This window comes from Microcebus murinus, chromosome 11 (assembly GCF_040939455.1).
Source record: "Microcebus murinus isolate Inina chromosome 11, M.murinus_Inina_mat1.0, whole genome shotgun sequence".
Lineage (NCBI taxonomy): Eukaryota > Metazoa > Chordata > Mammalia > Primates > Cheirogaleidae > Microcebus > Microcebus murinus.
The window spans coordinates 4,695,448-4,716,736 of NC_134114.1; the positions used below are offsets into that span (position 1 = coordinate 4,695,448).

Below are 21,289 nucleotides of genomic sequence, written 5' to 3' on the forward strand. Positions count from 1 at the left end.
TGGCCAATTAATTTCTTTCTATTTATAGTAGAGACGGGGTCTTGCTCTTGCTCAGGTTGGTCTCGAACTCCTGAGCTCAAACGATCTGCCCGCCTCGGCCTCCCAGAGAGCTAGGATTACAGGCATGAGCCACCGCACCCGGCCTCCCCTTAGCTTCTAAAGCTGAAAATCATCCTCCTGAAATGGGTCATCTTTTTTCATTAATAGCTTTATTAGCTATGAAATAATATTTGGTTCTCTAACTGTATGATCCTTCTTTTGCTCTTAAGCTAGCTCCGTGAGTTGGGTTTCATAAATAATTACAGCAAGAATGTACCAGATTCTAAAACATTGCTGATGTTGATTTTTGGCACCAAAAGCAGAAACTTGGAAAATTTACTAAAAAATTGAGAAGTCGGGCACTACCATTTGAATGGGTTTGGACTCTTATCAGGTAATGATTGTAAATGAGAGCTATGGTTTCTTATTTTTCAATGAACTTTATTCTCTAATTTGTAGTAAAGTCTACTAGAAAAGTAATGCTTCAGAATTCTGTTCTCCAGTAGTTTCATGATTAAAATGCAAATTCACTGAAAACTTGGGTCTCACATTTCCATCTTTCTTAAGATAACTGGAAAGTGAATTATTCAGTGCTTGCTCCATTGGGTTGCATCAGGTGAGATGCCCCCAGATTGCACCTAGAGCCACACCTGACCTGTGTGAGCCAAGTAGCCATCTCTGGTGGCTCAGGATCGCGCCACTCAGACATGCTGGCAGAGGCTCACTGCGTCTACAGATCTCGTTGCTTGCCATGCACCACAGCAAACCCAGGTTAATGACAAAACCTAAGACAAGGCTGGACGCCACTCAGCTTGTGCTCTGGGTTCTGGGAGTGGTGCTCTGGGCACACGTCTGGACACGCCTTGGGTCCCACAGTGGCCTAGACGCTGGGCTCGTCAGCTGAGAATGAGGTTTGCAATCATACAGAACTTCCCCCAGCTGGGGAGCGGCAGGCTAATGCATCAAGATTAGGTTTGGCAACAATGGCAGAAGTACTGGTGGTCAGAACACGTTGGGGGCTAGCGCACCTTCTCACCCCTCCTTCCTTTCTCTGCACCTGGCTGCCTTCTCAAGGCCAGCTGGCTACCAGAGTTTCTGGAGCCCCAGCCACCAGGTCAGGGCCCCAGGACTCAGTGAAGAGGAAAGGACGAAGCCCACGGGCTCTGTACAGGTTGCCTTGCATGTGAGAAAGCCTTCCTAGTGCTGTCCTGGTGTCACCTGCTGCCTGGAGCTGCAGGGGGGATGGTCAGGCCTGCACTGCTGCCTGAGTGCAGCCGGCCTGTCACAGAGAACCTGCACTCCTGCCCGCATGCAGCCGGCCTGTCACGGAGAAGGAGCTCGATAGCATGTCTAGGGCTGCCTCGGATCATCGCTGTGTCCTTATGGCTTTGGGACACTAACTCTGTGAACGTCATGGAGGAGTTTTTTTCTGTGTTGATCACTATATAGAAATTTTCTTGATTTGGGGACTGCCAGCGAGCTTAACTAAAATTGAGCTCTAAAAGATATTGATGACTAAATTGTCTGTGGATAGGGACTTTAGTGTGGTTTTTATGTGGGCATCTTGTCAGCTGTGAAATTCCCTAGAGGTTTCGATATGTGAGACTAATAAACTTATTTTGTCTTTTTTATTTAGTAAAAATTATTAAAACTTTGCATTCGCATAAATCTGTGGAAAACTTTTGGAGAAGTGAAGCTGTGGGTATATTCTGTGTTTGAAGTCATAGACTGAAAAAGGAGGTGGGTTGTAGCTGACGCTGAGGCCTGCGGTTGACAGCGCTTAGCTGGGAAAGTATGTTGTCACAACCATGCACGCAGTTGCTTGCCACTGGGAAAACTGGTAATGTTAGTATTGAATAAAGTAGCACAAAATAAGCAACTGTTTACACTTAAAAGGATAGCTGACCATTTAAGTGGTTTCTGTTAACAAATCAGGTTATCCAGTGCAAGGATAAAGTATTTCCAGAATGATAATGTTTGATGTCATGTTGTAGGGATTGTAGACCAGTAGTGACAAGGTCATAGCGCAAAGTATTTTAGCAAAACTTGCTTGATTGCTTCCACACCCAGTGGCTGCCTGCCATGAGGTCAGGTAGAACGTGGGTGAGTCCTTTCCGTCTGGAGATTGCCTTCCCTGGCAGAGATGGACCCGGGACTGGTCAGCACGTGGCCGCAAGGAGGCCGGGGTCTGGGGAGGCTGCTGGGCTCAGCTGGAGGCGTGGGCAGAGGGGCTCGGCTGTGCGGGTTGTTTCACACTTCTCTGCTTAGTTCCTGGTCCCACCTTCCTGCCTGGCCCCACCCTCGCCCTTTGGAGGGTTCTGCAGAGAGCTGGTGTAGCGGGTAGCCCCGGGCCTTTTCAGGTCTGCCTGGACTTCATCATAATGGTGGTGGTTAGACTTTGCCAAGTCCATGTGCTGAGACAGTGGCTGTCAGCCATCATCGCACTCCTCTTGGGCCCTTCTGGGAGTCATGCAGGGGCTGGCTGGTCCCTGCTTGGGGGACTGGAGGTCGTGGGGGGTGGTTCAGCCAGAGCCTTCTTGTCCAGCTCCCTCTTCCAGGAGCCACCAGTGGGCTGGTCCACTAGCAGTGCCTTCTGTTCTGAGAAGGCAAAACAGGACTATTCCTGACTCTTACTATGTATCTCATGTTTGTTACAGCATGGGCTAACTTATGGGTCTAGATTTCAGGTGGCTATAGTTATTAGCGTATCTTACTGATTGGACACAATGCTGATAGGTATTTTGGAAAAATTATTTTAGCTTAATGTTGCATGACCTATTACTTTTTCAGATCTATTAAAAACTGGACTTGTGGCTGTCTGAATTAGGACCATTCTTGGGATGAGACTTACCTTTACTTTTTAAAATATGATAAATAAGGCTCCAGTGATGGCCTTATATTGCAGGTGTGTTGTGAACAAGGGTATTCAGTATTTATTTCCTCCTACTAGAGTCAGGTTTTTTTTTTGTTTTTTTTTTTTTTTTTTGAGATAAGAATCTTGCTTTGTTGCCCTGAGTAGAGTGCATGGCGTCAGCCTTGCTTACAACAACCTCAAACTCCTGGGCTCAAGCAATCCTGCCTCGGCGTCCCAAGTAGCTGGGACTGTAGGTGTGTACCACCATGCTCGGCTAATTTTTAAATTTTTAGTAGAGCAAGTTCTCGCTCTTGCTCAGGCTGGTCTTAAACTCCTGAGCTCAAGTGATCCTCCCACCTTGGCCACTCAGAGTCCTACTAGAGTCTTATGTGTGCTTTTAAACTAGCCTTTAAATCTACTGTGGAGTGTTTGGAATGGTTATGCCAAATGATTTTGGGTGGAGGGGAATGGCGGTGTAATACTTCAGGTGAAGTTAACTTCAAACAGGAGCCAAACTATGAAATGATATGATGTCACTCACTTTTATCTTGATTAGCTTCATTGCCTTTTGTTATGCATACTATTTTGATAGCTGTTGGGCTGACCACATTTTATTTTTATCTTTTACTATTTGTTTTATTAATCAAACTGAGAATGGAAGCAGGTGAATTTGATTTGTTGTAATTCCTAAGGTTGGCTAATTTGTCCCCGTCTTTAATTAATCCCTTAAAGTGAAAGTGGATGGCATTGCTTTCTTCCTGCAGTCTCCACACAGATGCTTGGCCCGACCTCACTGCGCAGGCTGGTGCCCAGCCTCAGGGCCCAGGGGTGACCAGAGGGCACCCCAAGGTGGGATGTGAGGCATCTCCTAGCTCTCAGTCCTCACACCTGAGCCTTGTGGAGGAGGGAGAGGCCTGCACCGACTCCTGCCACAGGCATCTGGTTGTTGGTCTCCTTGTTGGCATATGAAGGAGAGAAAACTTGGGTCAGGTCGAGCTGTTCTACCTCCAGGGACTCTTCCTCTGTGTGGAGACTAGAACACATTGAATACAGATTTAGTGGAGAGTCAGCAGGTAGCCAGGGCAGACCTGGACTGCTAAGCTCGGCCTCGGGGCTCCTGAGGACACTCGTGTCTTTTTCTTGCTTCCCACATCTCACCCCGCACGTCAGCCTGTCTCAGGCCTGCTGGCGCCTCTTAGCGTGAGGCACCCGTGGTCGTGCCAAGGGCCCTGGAGCAGCCAGAGCTGGGCCCACCTTTGGAAAGCTGTCCGTTGGAAATCTTTCATGAATGGCATTCCCTCATTTTCTTAATACTAAGTCGCTGATTTGATTCCTTTGGATAAGCTACTTGTAAGTTTATGGCTTGGTAGTGACAAAACTCACGTGACTCTGGTGCTAAGCCACAGGGTGTGATTTTGTCCACCATGATCTTCATTTCATCATATGCTTTCAGAGGAGAAAAGAAACTGGATTTAAATGGCCAGATACATGTTTTAGTGTCATACTGATCTCATAACAGAATGCAAAGTCTGGTTAAGTTTAATTGTAACTCTAGTATGTTTTCTCTCTTTCCCACTAGACTTCATGAGGAAATAATTGACTTTTACAACTTCATGTCCCCTTGTCCTGAAGAAGCAGCTATGAGAAGAGAGGTGGTGAAACGGATTGAAACTGTAGTTAAAGATCTTTGGCCGACGGCTGATGTGAGTACACTCTGTCCTTCTGTGCCACAAGTCACCTCACGTCCGAGTGTGTCTGAGTGCCCTGTGATTGTGGTAGCAGCTGGATCCACACCTGTTTCTCACGGGCCCAAGGCAGCAGTTCTCTGTGTGGTTTTGGGATGGGTGGCTTCACCTGGGAGCCGGTTAGAATGCACGTCCCCCAGCCCACCCTGCACCCGCCACACCCGCCACCCTGCGATGGGGCCAGCATCCGTGTGCAACACCCAAGTGTGAGGACCCTTGGCGTAAGGGATTTTGGGGGTTTTTTTGCAATGAAGTGATTACTTAAATTCATCTTAAGGTTAGACATTTCGCCCCCAATCCCCACGCTCACTCCCCCCCACCACACATAGTAGTATGTGACTGGAGTTCGTTTCATGACACTGGGAAGTATCTTCACACAGCACTCACGGGGAGTCGGCAGGTGTGTACTGAGAGGAGGTGCCTGGGCACCTGGGCGCGCTTGCGCAGGCAGCGTGAGCTCACCCTGGGCAGCTGCCCGGCAGCCCCGCCCTGTGCTCAGTGCACCTCCCCACTGGAGACCCGGCAGCCCTGCCCCTCTGAGTGCGCGGTGGGAGGGAGGGATGGACATGTGTGCTCTCAGTGCAGGGGCAGGGACTTGGTTTCCTCCTCTTTTAAAATGATACATTGTACATTTGTGGCTTTAATATTCAGTACCTGGGACAGAGCCCTGCCTGGGGCCTTGGCTGTGGGCTTGAGTGAGTGTTGGAGGGTTTGACACTGGCTCTGAAAAGTCCTCAGCTTTGTGTGGGCAGGGAGTAAGGTCAGTAGTTGTCTCTTAATATTGAGATTTTAAAAATTTCTTCCTGGGGCAGGTCTTTAACTTGAAGAAAAAGGGAATTTTCTAGTTTACCATAGGATTGTTTTTTGCCTTCCCCTCCCACTCACTTCCAAAGTAGTTTTACTTTTTACCCAAAGATATAGTGAGCCCTTTTGTTTAGTAAGAAATAATGGAAGTAGGACTACTTGAATTGTAGTGCACACCTTAAAACAATCACTATCTCTTTCAGGTGCAGATATTTGGCAGCTTTAGTACAGGTCTCTATCTTCCAACTAGGTGAGTACCAGATTTGTGTTTGTTTATTCATATTTGGGGGTGGGGTGGTGTCTGTGTGCATAGGAAGGACCAAAAGGAGATTCTTCGTGACCGAATCTAAGGCTAGGAATGCCAGCTAAAGGAAGAGACTAGGGGGCACAGAGGGAAAATTGGCAGAAGTAAAATTCAAATTTGTAACGAATTGACGGCTTTGCATTTTTCTTCTCGCACTTGTTGGGATAAAAAAATGCTGGTGCTGGAAACAGAAGATGAGTGAGAGGACCATGGGAAGTAAATACAGTAGATATTTTAGGGCATGTTTTTGAAAAACTCTTCTTATGTTTTAATGAAGATTCAAGGAAAATTCTTAAAAAGTCAGGATTTTTATCTAAGAAGAATGTTAGACAATTTTGCATTCTAATATTGTTTTCTAGTGTTTTCTCATTAAGTACTCCTTGATATCCAAATAAATTTTATATGTATTATTTCATTAAAGGTTTATCTTCTGATAATCCACTGATAGTGTTTGGAGACTGAAGAGGCTTTAGTGTCAGGATTTGGGGATTGGTGTTGTCAGGGATGGTGGGAATAGGACAGATTCAAGGTGTCCCTGGGTCAGCAACAGTGATCTGGTGTGGATAGCATGGGAGTTGGGGTCAGGAAGCTCGGGGCTTCGGCTTGGCTTGGAGAGTCAAGCTTTTCATCTCAGCTCCTCAGTTACTTGTGCTGTTGGGAGGATCTTTTATCCTTCTTACTTTCTAGCTTATGTCATAGATACCTTCAGTCCTCAGTGTTGTCGGTAGGATCTTGGAAACTGACTGTATGTGAAATGATGTATAGAAGGTCCTCAAATAATGAATAATGTTGTTTCCTTCAACATCATTTTGTTAATGTACTGAAGAGGAAAAAAACCGGTTTCCTTATCAACCATTTACCTTAGAGTCACAGTTTCCAAGAACCTATCAGTGTTAAGTTCTGATAGGAACTTAAGGAACTTCCTTAAGGAACTTAAAGAACTGATAGGAACTTGAGGAAGTTCTGTCATTTGTAAACTGCACTTCATCTCCCTAAGGGCAATGTTCTTAATGTCTCAGCCTTTGAGGGACATGCAGGCAGGACACCGTGGCACATGCTGTCCCCGTGTCATCTTTTTGGAGAGGGGAGCAGTGGTTGATGTGCAGTTTTTCTTCTGTCCAGTGACATAGATCTGGTGGTCTTTGGAAAATGGGAGCGTCCTCCTTTGCAGCTGTTGGAGCAGGCCCTGCGGAAGCACAACGTGGCTGAGCCGTGTTCCATCAAAGTCTTGGACAAAGCTACGGTAAGCGCGGGGCTTCCGGTCCGCCCCAGCAAGGGCCTCCGCACTACGTGACTAGCTCGTGTTTGACGGCAGTTACTGGCTACATTTTTGAAGACTTCTCTACTTTTGGTATAAACATGCTTATTCCATTTTTGTTTTATGGTCATGATTACCAGCTAAGAACATGTTTACTGGCAGTCTGAACTACTGGAATTCGTGAGCTTGTCAAATTGCTCTTGGCATTAGAAATATGGCGTGTCTACTTGTGTCAGGATGAACAAGGAGAGGACGTTAATGTGCGAAACGAGATACTGTAACATTCAGTTGCTGCCTGTTCTCCGTCACGCAGCTCGGTGACTAAACTGTGGCATTTATGTTTACCATTAGCTACGTTGTATTCAAGAGAGAAAAACATGCCAGTTCCTTTTGTTCAAAAAATGTCCATGTGTGAAAACCTCTTACCTTGGTGAGAAGTTTGAAGATAAGACTGCTTTGGTGTGTACTTGTTAGTCCAAGTTACAGTTAGTACAGGTTGTCAGTCCAGGATTAGAAATAGCTCAGGAACTGTAAGTTACCTGCCTGGTGTATGGCAGTTATTAGCTCACCTGTGCTATAGGCTAGCCTTGCATTTTGAAATTGGTGTTTCAACTTAAGTGTGATTAACACCCTTGTCGTGTTTGAGTGGATTGTCACAAGTTAAGATGGGAGCTTCATTTTGCTCATGCGGTGGTACAGTGAGGAGGTGTTCTGTGTGTTTCTTGAGTGTTAACTCTTAGGTGTTTTTGATTGGGGTGGGGGATAGTTTTTAAATATCATGTATGCATTGAAAAATGTACAGATATCAGGTGGACATTTTGTTGAATTTCAATGAAGTGCATGCACCTGTTTCATTGGCACGTGGCTGGAGAGCAAGGGGCCAACGCCACTTCCTTCCTTAAGCCTGTCTCCCTGATGCGGCCGTTTGCTTTCCTGAAGGCCAGCACCAGAAGGGAGCTCTGGCCACCTTCTAAAACACTCCCTGGCCTTACTGCACTAGTCCTCCCAGCTACTCCCATTGGCAGACACTTTTGTTCACATTTTATAGGTGAGGAAGCTGAGGCGCAGAAAGGTGTGCCGATTAGTATGAGGTGGGTTAAACAGCCAGTGTGAGGCAGTGCCTCGATTAGCCCTGGCCTCCACTGTGGGTGTGAGTGCTGAGCCACATGTGTGCCCTTCTGCTCCTCTGTGCTGTGGCCCTTGCCCCTCACCCGGGGGCTGAGGGGGAGGTGGGCAGCTGTGCCGTCCAGGGCCCTCCAGCCCTCCCGTTCCGGCTCTGCCCTCCGTGTGTGCCCTGTCGATGGAGACTAGGCCTCTGTGTGCCACAGGTGGGTGGAGATTTCTGACCAAGTATCATGGTTTAGATGTGGAGGAGCTGAAAGGGCCTGAGTTCCAGAGCATTCTGGACGACAGGCAACACTTGGGCCCCTGTTGCAGTGCTTAGCCCCAGTGCCCTTTACTGTGTGCATTGGCCACTGAGTCCCCTTTCCTCTGTCACTCGAGGGCCCGTGTGGACTGTAGGGAGAGCCAGGCGTGCATGTCCACCTGTGCTCCCTGCGGCCTGTTCCAGCCCACTGCCTGGCGGCACTGCTGCCGGGCATGGTCAACGTGTCGTTGCAGGCTCGCTCAGGAGCCCAGTGGTGAGGCTGTGTTTACGGTGGAAGCTCGCCTGTTGGGAACAGCATTCAGAAATAAATATCGTAGTGTTACTACTAATTTCCAGAGTTTGGGGGCTCACGCTGTGAGTGTAGGAGTGTGTGTGCATAAGCGGAAGGCAGGGGAGCTCCAGAAGGGATTCTGGGGAGGACGCCCACGAGGGTGGAAAAGAAGGTGCTTCCCAAGCCGGGTTCGGGGGCTTGGGGAGTCAGAGGCGCAGGTGTCTGAGTGTGCGGCTGCCTCTGCAGCGGTTTCGATGAGTTCTATGGGGACATGCCAGTCACAGCTTACCCTGCCTGGTGGTCAAGATGAGGTCCAGGTGTCTCTGTCCCTGCTGGCCCATCCTCCCCCCTGGGCAGTTTGCCACCAGGTGTGGGTTTGCAGCCAGAGGAGGTGTGTGCTGAGCGAGTTGTGGCTGCGTCGACTTTGTTGGCATTTAAGCCTCTCCTTAGACACAGATTGTTTCTGCGAAAGGAACTCCTTTTTTATTCCTTCGAGGCTGAAAGGAACAGAACATTGCCTTTCTTCAGGGAGAACACAGTTTTGGTGGGTGGGGAGGGGGTGGAGTGTGGTCTGAATATTTTTGGGGCAGTTTTTATGAGGCTCATTTTGGGTGCCTTTTGGTGATAATTCCTGTTAATGAGAGTATTTCCAAAATAGACTTCTGTTCTCTGATTTTTAGGCAAAATTTTTCTTAGTAAAATGGTCTTAAAGAGTGAAAATCTAAAATAGAATTGTTTAGAGAAACAATATCACTACAAAATGTAACTTCAGAAATGGCTGTGCAGCTACTTTGAATGTTTTCAAACAGGATACCAGACATACTTAGGGGGCCCACGTGCCCCTTGGCCTCCCCAGATACACATGTGGCAGGGCCTGGGCTGGCTGCTCCTCGAGTGGGCCTTCCTGCCTCCTCCTTCCCTGGAACAGCTGTCCCCTGGGTCCCTCCCCTCCTTTCTCTGATGCTCAGTCCCCAGCTAGGGGGCAGCGGAGCAGGTGCTAGCTGTTGGGGCTGGGGACGGGATAGTGGGTCGTCCTGGGTTCCTGATATTACCGAGGTCTATGCCTGGCAAAGTTCTCTTTCTTCTCATTTTAAAATCTGGCATTCATGATCTCTAAGCACCTTTTGTGAATAAGAATAAAAGCCCAACACCTGTACAACTTGGGAGACATTTTAATGCCTATGAAGAATGTTACATATTAAAGGACAATTTTTAAAATTAAATCTTTATAGGTACCAATAATAAAACTCACAGATCAGGAGACTGAAGTTAAAGTCGACATCAGCTTTAACATGGAGACTGGTGTCCGGGCAGCGGAGTTCATCAAGAATTACATGAAGGTACTGTCACTGGGAGGTTAGCTGATGTGCGGGGCTTGAGCTCTCTCGCTGGGTGTCTCTTCTCTCATAGACATTAAAGACTTCCCTCCTACCAAAGGCTGGAATCTTTAGTAAGACAGACTGTATACTCAAATTATCCTCTAATGTTATTTCTAGAGATACTTGGAAATTATGTAGCTTTTTTTTTTTTTTTTCAGATTTGCTTTTCTTGAGTAACCATTTTGTAAAGTTGAGGATTAGAGAGCTTTGTTAAAATGTTCTTTCTAGTTATTAGGAAGAGACTTTGTGTCTAGCTCATGTGCCCCATTCACAAGTTTAGCCCAGGGGTCCACACTCTGGATGGCCTCTGTGCCTGAGGATGGGATGGCAGACCTGTCGCTTGAGCCGATGTACGTTGGACTCTTGGCCTCCTGCTGCAGCAGGGGTGCTGGGACCTGCAGCAGGGCTCCTGCACCCTCAGGGCCTTGCTCCACAGTTTCCCGGTTCCCTTCCCTCTGCGTCACCACTAGGTCCAAAGGCACTTGTCTAGCCCCAGCATGAGGTCAACAGCAGCCAGAAGCCCCCTCCCCATCCCCAGCACGCTGCCCTTCCTGCTGCCCTCACTCTGCCCGCCAGCTGGGAGGACTGTCCGCCCGCCCTGCGTAGCACGCTGTGGTGAACACGAGAACGAGCACCTCCTTTATTCTCCGGAGCTCCTGTGTGCCTGGCGACTCTTTCTGGCGGGCTCCCCACCTCATCCTGCTCGGTTGGAGCTGGGGGGCAGCACAATCTGTATTTTTCACAGGCCCCTCAGGAAATTCTTAGCCTCCCCCCTAAAGTTTAAGACTGATTGGCCTAGAGCCTTCAGATGGGCAAGAAGATCGGTGATTAAACTTTCATTTCTATCCTTTGAAATTTCTTTAGAAGTGTATGAACTAATCAGTAAATCTTTTTCTTTGCAATTTACAGAAATATTCATTGCTGCCTTACTTGATTTTAGTATTGAAACAGTTCCTTCTGCAGAGGGACTTGAATGAAGTTTTTACAGGTGGAATTAGCTCATACAGCCTAATTTTAATGGCCATTAGCTTTCTACAGGTATGTATGCTTCCTCCCGTGAGAACGTTTGCATTAAGACACGTGTAAGAGTAGGTTCCGCATGTTCTGTTTGATTGCCTCCTGAATTGCAGCAGTCCTTGCTCTCCCTTCCCTGTTCTGTTCTGATTTGGTGGAGGTTGACTTCTAATTTTTTTAATAGAACCTTCTTTTGATCAGTGCTTCTTTCCTATTACTCCTTTATAGCTTATTTTTGTAGCTGATTTAACTATCAGGGCGTAGGGGTACTTGGTTCTATAAGTTAGGTGTATGTCAGTCTAAGCCAGGGGTCTTCACACTTTTTGAACAGGGGGCCAGTTCACTGTTCCTCAGACTGTTGGAGAGTGCACACTATGGGCCTGGGATGAGTTGGCTGCTAAGCAGGACAGGCAGCAGCAAAACACCCAGAGGGTGGGATAAATGTGCTAGGTGGCCCACATGTGGTCCACAGGCCGTAGTTTGAGGACACCTGGTCTAAGCTCAAGGAAGTGCTCTTTTAGAAAACGTCCATTCCTCAGTAGGCAATAAACAGCTATTTTTCTTGATGCTTGTCTGTTATTTATACTGAAAAAAAAAACTTGTCTTAGAATAAAGTTGGGTACCATTTATGGGGGAAAAGTTTAAAAGAGAACTTTTCTTCTCAGATGGATGAAACAGTAATATTTTGTCTTAGATTATATGTCCTTATTTTGTTGAGTAACATGATGGAAAACCTATCAGTAGAAAAAAACCTTCTTAAAAGTGTTTAAAAAGTATAAGTGGTAAATACTATGATGTATTGATAAACTATACTTATACTTTTTAAATATATAGTCTCTAAGTTAATTGAAACATTAATTATTTCATTTACATATCCTTGCATGAAGAATTTGCTGTTCTTTACAAACTCTGAGGATGGGATGACAGACCTGTTGAGCTGAAGTATTTTGGACTCTTGGCCTCCTGCTGCTGCAGGGGCGCTGGGCCCTCAGCAGGGCCCCTGCACCCTCAGGACCTTGCGCCTGCAGTTTCCCCGTTCCCTTCCCTCTGCATCATCACCTGGTCCAAAGGCGCTTGTCTAGCCCCAGCATGAGGTCAACAGCAGCCAGAAGCCCCCTCCCCACCCCCAGCACGCTGCCCTTCCCTGCTGCCCTCACTCTGCCCGCCAGCATAGCAAGCTGTGGCGAACATGAGAATGAGTGCTGCACAACTATGTTCCTCCATGCTTGTCATTCATTTTATTATTTGTGATTGTGCTTAGGGTTGTAAGTCCAGAATTTGATAATTTTCTCATCAGTACTACTGAATATAGAGCTACTGGTTATACCACCTTTAATTATTGCGACTTTTTCAGTATGTCTTTGCAGAAATGCTTTAAGAATAGTGACAATGGAATTTCATGTCTATTTTACAGTTCTAGTCACATTGTCTTATTTTCCACTTTCTCCTCTGTGATGCGGCCCATATAGTTTTTGGACATTATTTTGAACTAAACACAGCCTTCTGTTGTTCACTGATTTCTCCATTTGCTCCAGATTTGAGTTCTGTCCACAGCTGGACATGGCAGCCACGGCAGCTCGTACTTCGGCTATGCCGAGTACCTCCTGCTGCTCTCCCTCTGGGGTCCTTGCAGCGATCCTGGGACCCCACAGGAGGCCACTCTAGCGTAGGACATTGCTGTGTCCATCTCCACATCCCAGTGCCCAGATCCCATCCTGCCTCCACTGTGACTGTTGAGCATCTGAGTTTGTTTCATGACTGGCTGAGCAGGGAGGCCAACCTGGCACTGGGCAGACTTGTATCGTGGAAATATGCAGCTAAATCCTCAGAAGCCTAAATTTCCCAACCCTGAAAATACTTGTAGGCTCGAGGAAATGTATTTCCTGTGGAGCTCTGTTACAAATATTTGTGATCATTGTACTTCTATCAAGACATTTACTTCCATGTGGACTTAGCCATCGTGTTCTAGATGGCCATGTCCAGTAGAATGTTCTGTGCGGACGGCAGTGTCCCAGTCTGCACAGCCCAGCAAGGTAACCACACACGGCTACCGAGTACTTGCAGTGTGGCTGTCAAGATCGACACACTGGATTTCTAATTAATTTGTTTTAATGCATTTAACTAGAAATAGCCACATGTGGGCAGCACAGGTCTGGAAGACTGAGAATTATGAGTCTTTTGGATCAGTGACATTTTAGAGGGTGCAGTGGACTGTGGCTTAGGTTCAGAATAAGTCTATTGCCTGCTAAAAGTAAATGTGGCTCTGAACGGAGGCTGACACTAATCTGTATGACAAGCAGGATGTAAATTTGCTCTAAATATTATGATACAATACTAATTACACAGTTAAATTAATCATTTCACATTTTGGTTTTACGAGATACTGTTCCACTATTCAATCTAATGCTGCCCCCTATTGGTTATATTTTAGAATAATGAAATTATGACTAGAATTGTTAGAATTACATCCTCTGTCCAGTTGACTCAGCTGTGCAGAATATGTCCATTTATTCACCAGTATTTAGCAACTATGGTTAATCAGATGGCTTGTGGGAAGTTGCTGTATGGGTTACCAAGTTCAAAAAAGCACAGTAAAATTCAGATTAGTACATTTATTTCTTTTGAACACCCCTGTGGACAGAAGCCGTCCAGGCTCTGTTAGTGCCTCCTTGCTGCCACCCTGCTTCCTGCTGGTCGGCGAGCGAGTGCCGCTCAGCGCCGCGCCCTTGACGAGCTGCTGGCAGGGCTCGCTGCGTGCTGTCTGCTTTAGTGCGTGCTTCGAATCTGTGCAAACTGTCGCCCGTCACTTTTACAGTTGCATCCGAGAATTGATGCCCGGAGAGCTGATGAAAACCTTGGAATGCTTCTCGTAGAATTTTTTGAACTCTATGGAAGAAATTTTAACTACTTGAAAACTGGTATTAGAATAAAAGAAGGAGGTGCCTATATCGCCAAAGAGGAGATCATGAAAGCCATGACCAGCGGGTACCGACCGTCGATGCTGTGCATCGAGGACCCCCTGCTGCCTGGTAAGGGCGCGTGGCTCTGCACTGGTCTCGGGGGGGCGCTGGCGGCCAGGGGCGTGTTGGGCCCGAGAGCCCAGGATGGATTTGCTTGCCCCTGATGCAGGGTACTCCCTCACTAGCAGGGTTAGTGGTGCCGCTTTCAGAATTCCTGGTTCAATGCTTCTGATGGACTTACTGTCTTCTAAGCTGTTTACATTCTGTAATCAGCCAGAATTAAGAAAAAATTCTTATTCTGATTACGAAAGTATTCACCGTGAACCATTCACTTAGCAGAAATGTGTAACATGGAAAAGCAAAGAGTGATCTCTTCCCATCGGGTGTGTATTTATCCAGTTTTTTGCTATGTGGACATTAATATTTATTATTGCCATCTCATTAATTAAATGACATCCCACAGCACAAACGGATTTGCAGCTTGGCTTTTTGCATACTAATGTATCCTAGACCCTTTCCTATGTATGTCAGTCACGTTCTTTTATAAGGATTGCCACATGAAGAGCCCGAGGCTGGGATCTAGTTTTCCCAATTTTATTCCCGTTGGTGTCTTTAAGGATGCTCATATCCCTATACCTTTGGTGACAGTTTTTCTTAATCTTTGCGAATCTGATAAAACCATGTGGTATCAGTTTTCCTTTAATATACATTTCTTAATGACTTGTGTGGTTAAACAAATTGTTATTTGTCAAGTCCACAAATGTTGAGTGAGCATGTGCTAGGTGAGACCCTGTTCTTCCTGTTGGAGTTAGTCTGCTGGGGGCAGAGGACAGAGCACGTGGTGGAGGATGCCAGCCCCAGGTACCTCGCCCTGCCAGGGCCTTCCCTCCCGTGCAACTCCACGTGCTGTCCGCTGCCTGCTGGCCGCCTCCTGGTGGACAGTCCTGTGTGTGCCAGGGAAGCCTTTCTTGTCATACATGCCATGCTCTACTTTTCCAGTTTGTCATTTGCATCTGTATTTGGTGGTTTGCTCCTATACGTTTAAAAAAATATCCTCATATTTAATGATTATTTTTGTTTTGTGGCTTCTAAGATTTTTATTTCCTAAAAATCATTTGAGAGAAAACAAACTGTTCTGTTTTGTTGCTTTTGTTTTTAAATGACATCATTTATGCTGTGGTTTCCCTGGTAGCACATGTGGCAGTGTATCATCCGTCTTTTTGTCTCTGTTGGATCAAATAGGAGACATTTACGTTTTCTTCAAATGTCTGCTTAAATGTCCTTGAAAAACAAAAGACCCATATTATCACTGAGTTATATTGTTAAGTCTAGAAAAGATAGAATTCTGATGCTTAGAATACACCTCCATAAAAACATCCATACTTAACTTGAATTGTGAATAATAAGATATATGTGAATTAAAATTCAAAACAGTGATTGTCTTATAAAAATTAAGCTCCCTTTGACTGGCTTACTTGGTGACTTCAGTGATGGCTTCATCCGATTTGCTACCCATCCAGTTTCAACACCTGAGAGTCCAGACCTGAGATACTGTGTTCTGAAGGGTTTCCTGCAGGTGCCATTAGTGGTCACTGAATTGCAGTGTCCTCAGGGTCAACCAGCTTCTGTATCTGCAGCTGTTGGGTCGCTATAACGACTCACAATTGTCAGATCATCAGTCACGATAGGTCAGTGCTGGTGGTCTTCGTGACAGTTCTTTGGCTTCCTTGTGGCTTTTTGCCACCTGGAGAGTTAGCAGACTGTTTCATAACTAGCACTCCTGCTGAGTGGCGTGTCTCTGTCCATGGAGGTGTACCCTGACCACATGGAATGTGGTAATGCAGACTGGACCTCTTGGCACTTGCATGCATGAGCCATGCATTGTGATGGACGGTGTATTTGCGGGCACCAGTTGCCACATGTGTCTGTTATTAGCCTCGTTCAGCCCTGCTGTTGGGGCCTGGGCGTGTTTCAGTGGTGAGAGCTGCTTCAAAGTGACTGGCATCAAGAGATCAGAAACATCTGGTGATGGCTCAGGCTCTCTGGTGGTGCTTGACAGCCAGCTGCCTTCTGTTGCAGGAAACGACGTCGGCCGGAGCTCCTACGGGGCAATGCAAGTGAAGCAGGTTTTCGACTACGCCTACATTGTCCTCAGCCACGCCGTGTCGCCGCTCGCCAGGTCCTATCCAAACAGAGATTCTGAGAGGTAACGCAAGCCATGTGTCTGTTCTGGGCCCTTAGCACCTGTGGGTGGTAGTTACACCTCTCCTGTGTTGTGTCACTTACTGCCATGCAGTTTATTAGGGGTTACACTGTCATATTTTAGAAGAACTTGAATGCGTTGGTGAAGGAAGAAGACCTTTCAGGTATTGAGGATGGCTGTATTTGATTCATCCATGGTTGAGAGTTGAAAATTTCTTATTTGGGCAGTTGATATTTTCTTCGGGGTATTTTGTTTTGGGGGAAGTGATTTCTGTCTTTTACAACTCTGGCACGTGATGCTTTTTCTCCCCATAGTTTCCAAAACATGAACTTTCAGCTTCTGAGTGAACAGGCTCATGTGTACCCAGGCCCTACGCTTCTCTCTCTCCCCTTCTCATTCTACACTTTGGGACATTTTTGCAGTGTATACGTCATTGGTAGCCAGAGATGTTTATTTCTGCTCTGTGCTCCTGTGATGGGGGTGGGGGTGGAGGGGAGTGGAAAGGGAGGAGGATGTCCTGGGAGTGGTGATGGAAACGTGCATCCCTGCTGCTCCTCGGGTGGATGATGGAATGGATGGATCTTCGAGGCCTGGCTCGGCAGCCTCTCCACGCGCTCGTGGTAGTGCAGTGGAACTTTGCATGGGTTTCGCAGGCTCTGTCCATCCAGTGTCGTCAGTGGGCGCTGCGAGCCCTGTGACTCTGTGTCTCTTAGCACCATCTCTGGATTCTTGCCTGAGCAGAGGGAAGTGGGAATGTCAGAACTTCATGACCGTCATGGGTGGGAAGGCTACGTTCCCTTACTCAAGAACTAGCTTGAAACAATCTTCTGTAGATAGCTGTAGGTTCAAGGACTTCTCCATGTACTATGCTCTCAGGGTGCACGTGTGCTTACCCATGAGAAGTCACAGATATGTTGTAAACGTATTTCAGCTCTTTTCCTACTATCTTTCACTTCAGAGAAGACTTGTAAGTATGAAGTAGCTACTCGAGAGGGGTTGTCAGCTCCCTGGTACCTGCTATCCTATGTTAATGTCTGTGATGTCCCTTGGCAGTACTTTGGGCAGGATCGTCAAGGTGACTCAGGAAGTGATCGACTACCGGCAGTGGATCAAGGAGAAGTGGGGCAGCAAGATCCACCCGTCGCCGGGTCTCGGTGAGAGATTAATTTATTCATTTTCATCTCCATCATCTGATGTGCTAATGCAGAAGTATCTTTGTCCCTTAATGGTAAATTGTCCAAACTAAGAAAATAGTGAGTTTTCTGATAAGCATTGAACTAAAAACTGTAAGATCTAACCAGCCTTGTACAGTAGAAATGTAACGCATGCCACACGTGGAATTCTAAAATATGAAAAGGAACAGGTGAAGTTAATCTTAACGTATTTTATTCAACCTAATTCAAAATATTAACACTTTATTATGTAATCGACATAAACATTATTGAGATATATCTTACGGCTCTTTTGGTACTAAGTCTTTGAAATCCAGTATGTATTTATACTGACAGCACATCCTACAAGGATGCTGAGTTTTCATCAGAAATACTTGGTCTGTATTGAGATTTCATCCAATTGACAGTTGAAGATGATTTACATACCCATGTTTTACATGTTTAAATGTTTTTCAATAAATAACTGAATATAATTTTAAAACTTAAAATGTAATAAAATGCAGTGTCAGCTGTCGGTCACGGGAGCAGCGTTGGAGGCGGCCGTGCCGCAGACTGCGCACGACGCGGGGCGCAGCGGGTCGCTAGCCCGGGCTTGCTTCCCTCCACAGACAACAGAATCAAGATCAAGGAGCGGATAGCCACGTGCAACGGGGAGCAGACCCCGAGCCGAGAGTCCGAGTCGCCCTACGGCCAGCGTCTGACCCTGTCCCTCTCCAGCCCCCAGCTCCTCTCCTCGGGCTCCTCTGCTTCCTCGGTGTCTTCACTTTCCGGAAGTGACGTTGTGAGTGAGCCCTCGGCCCCCTCCCCGCCGCCTCTGCGTGTCCCTGGGCTGGTTTGTGTTCCTGGTAAATGTCCGTAGCAGCGAGTGTAAACTGTCACCCCTCAGTTTTGATCATGTCTTGTTTCTGTTGGGGGGTGGGGGGCGCCCTGAAGTCTGCGCCGGCTGGTCCCCTTGTGCACCTTGAGGACCTTTGTTGCCCACGTGACCCGTCAGAGCAGTGATGCTGTCCACAGCTGAACCACAGTGGGCTGTCTTGAATAGTTTTTTAAAGATCTATTTGGAGATAAAGTTTAAGTCCGGGTGTCTCTTCTGTATTTCCTTTAACATTCTTTTCCAGTTTTGAGGTGACTTGAAGGGAGTCTGGGTGGAGTCAGACTGCCAGTTGTTGCGAGGTTACTCTTACCTGCTAGCCTCCCGTAGCTAGGCTCACTCGGGCGCGGAGCAGGCCACCTGTGGTTCAGCCGTGCTTGTTTCTTGTCCTGGATTCAAGGACTCGGACACGCCGCCCTGCACGACGCCCAGCGTTTACCAGTTCAGCCTGCAAGCGCCGACTCCGCTGATGGCCGGCCTGCCCACTGCCTTGCCCATGCCCAGCGGCAAGCCCCAGGCCGCCGCGTCCAGAACGCTGATCATGACAACGAACAATCAGGTATGGGCCTGAGAATAGCTTACGGCTGTGAAATGCAGTAGAGGAGACTGGGTTCGTCATTTCTGTCGTGTTATAGCAAGGTCTCTTCTGTGGATTGACAGCATGTAGTTCCTGTCATTCTGTAAAGGACAGTCTTTGACACTGCCCACACAGAGGTCCACGGCGCAGTTTTAGCAGTGAGGAAACCAGCGCTGTGGGTGTTGAGTACTGAACTGACTTCCCAAGGGGCCAACTTGACCGTCTCTCTGCACGTTACCTCGGTGCCCAGCGTGAGGCGCTGACCTGGGTCGTCTTGGGGACGCTGATGCTGTCCGTTCAGCCTGTGCCTGGGAGAGTGGACACTTGTCCCTGCTTTCCTCTCGTAATCTCAGTGTTTAGACTTTTGAGAAGATTTTATGTGAATTTAGACTTTACCATGTTATTAATTAGGCATTATTTTTAGTTTTTTTTTCTGTTAGAACATGTGCTCTGCTTTTTAAATATAGGTGAAGTGAGAAGGCTAAAGGAGAATTTTATAAATATTACATTTTGTATCTACTTCCCGATTGTACATCAATTGAATATGTGCAGGCATAAAACTCAACACATTACTTCAAAGTTTCTGAAAGTGGGTTATCGTGTGAGTGTAAAATGCTGAGTTACGTGCAAATGTACACTGACTCATTTCTTGGAGTTTTGCTCTCTGCCCTGGGGAGGATGCCCTCGAGCCCTGGAGGAGCTGCTTGAGTGCCTGGCACGGTGCTGGACGGCCAGAGCTGTCTGTCATACCCTACAGGCCTCTGCCTGCTGCAGAAACATAAAGGCCTGAGGCAGTTGCTTACGTTATTAAAGTGAATTCTGACCCAGAAACGTGGTTGCCTTTTTATAGTCGTAAAATTGGCCATGACGTCCCTGACTGTCACAGAGGTGTTTATTTTAACCTCCTCAGGGATCAGTTCCGAGAGCTGAGAGCCCCCACTGAGCTGCAGGGTCACACTCTGTGGCTGTTTGTGTGGCTCTGGCGGGGGACTGGGTGGGGGGGCTCGGAGATCTAGAGTGTCTGAGGAAATGTCAGGCCAGTTTGCACTTATGTTTATGTCTTCATTATATGCTACCAGGCTAAAGTCATTAAACTGTTAAGACAAAGCTCAGAAACCACTTTCACATGTTGTTTCCAGTGGAATAAATAAGTAAAATCTCATGTTTAAACATGACATGCATTGTCTATCCTGTGCAGCTCACAGCATGCTGAAGTCGCCCACTCCCGGCAGGTGGGCGGGCTGCTAGGTCTGGTGGGGATGAAGTTGGTGAGCGTCAGAGTTGGTGGGCATTCAGCTGTCAGAGACCCTGCGGGTGGAGCTTGCTTTCCTGGAGGCCCATTCCTCTGAGGAGAGAATGTGGGTGTGGCGTGGGGCCCTGGCCCTGTCCAGGGAGGCACACCTGGGGCCTGGGCTCCTGGGACAGGATCCCCCGACCCACTTGTAGGATTGTCACCAAGAGGCACTGTGTGTGCTCTGCAGTCCCCTGGAGCCACGTGTGAGAACTGCAGCTCCTGCTCTGTCCACTCCCCTCGAGGGTCTTATATCTGGTAAATATATCTGATGCCAAGATGGGACCAGTACAGTTGTCACAAGTCTGAGAAAGAGTGTCGCCCCTCTGCTGCCAACAGCAGTGGGTGGTCCAGAGGCAGAAACATGCCCAGAACTGGAGAGGAGGCCTGGGAAGAACTGCCATCCCGTCCCTGGGCCCTCAGGCTTGGATCACAGTGTTCCTTGCAGCATTGCAGCAGGGGACTCACCCAGGGCTCTTCTCAGACATCCGAGTGGCAGTTGGTATTCTGATGACTAATTTTTTTGAATGGTTATTGGGTCAGTGAATTTTAAACTTTATGACTTGGCTTCTAGGCACACTTTATATTGTAATTGCTATTTCCGAGTATGTTTTCAATTCAACAAAATACTGTGAGGTTATAGTAAGACACCAACTGCTTTGTCAAGCCCATGCGCAAATTGCCCTTCTTGAGCAGCTCTACCCTTTGCGGGGCTTGCTTTAGAGGTTGGATGGTGTTTTTCTATTGCTTTGGTACCTATGGATGTCTCTGTTTTGTTCCTAGACCAGGTTTACTATACCTCCACCGACCCTAGGGGTTGCCCCTGTTCCTTGCAGACAAGCTGGCGTTGAAGGAACCGCATCCTTGAAAGCCGTCCACCACATGTCTTCCCCGGCCATTCCCTCGGCGCCCTCCAACCCGCTGTCGAGCCCTCACCTGTATCATAAGGTACGCGGCACCTGTGGCCCACGCATCCACGGGAGCCACTGCGTGAGAGGCAGTGTTGTACGTTTTCTCCTCTCCTCCAAAGAGAATTCCAGAGAGATCATCTGAAAGGCAGTTTATTTTCTGGTCATTTCAGCTTCGTATTTGCTTTTCTTTCTTAGCAAAATTTTAAAAATGTTAAATTATTTTTAAATGCAGTATGGTTTAATTGGTTG

At 47.2% G+C, this 21,289-nt stretch overlaps 1 protein-coding gene across 2 annotated transcripts in view; it reads left to right on the plus strand.

The window, feature by feature from the left end:
• Positions 1 to 21,289, plus strand: part of TENT4A (terminal nucleotidyltransferase 4A) — a 41,697-nt gene that overhangs the window by 16,914 nt on the left and 3,494 nt on the right. For both annotated transcript variants that reach the window (XM_012744233.3, XM_076007927.1), the window contains exons 2-12: positions 4,473 to 4,596; positions 5,646 to 5,692; positions 6,869 to 6,989; positions 9,895 to 10,002; positions 10,951 to 11,079; positions 13,871 to 14,084; positions 16,095 to 16,221; positions 17,272 to 17,372; positions 17,999 to 18,171; positions 18,662 to 18,820; positions 20,913 to 21,077. In XM_012744233.3, the coding sequence (XP_012599687.3) occupies positions 4,473 to 4,596; positions 5,646 to 5,692; positions 6,869 to 6,989; positions 9,895 to 10,002; positions 10,951 to 11,079; positions 13,871 to 14,084; positions 16,095 to 16,221; positions 17,272 to 17,372; positions 17,999 to 18,171; positions 18,662 to 18,820; positions 20,913 to 21,077 (1,468 nt within the window). The remainder of the gene's footprint in view (positions 1 to 4,472; positions 4,597 to 5,645; positions 5,693 to 6,868; positions 6,990 to 9,894; positions 10,003 to 10,950; positions 11,080 to 13,870; positions 14,085 to 16,094; positions 16,222 to 17,271; positions 17,373 to 17,998; positions 18,172 to 18,661; positions 18,821 to 20,912; positions 21,078 to 21,289) is intronic.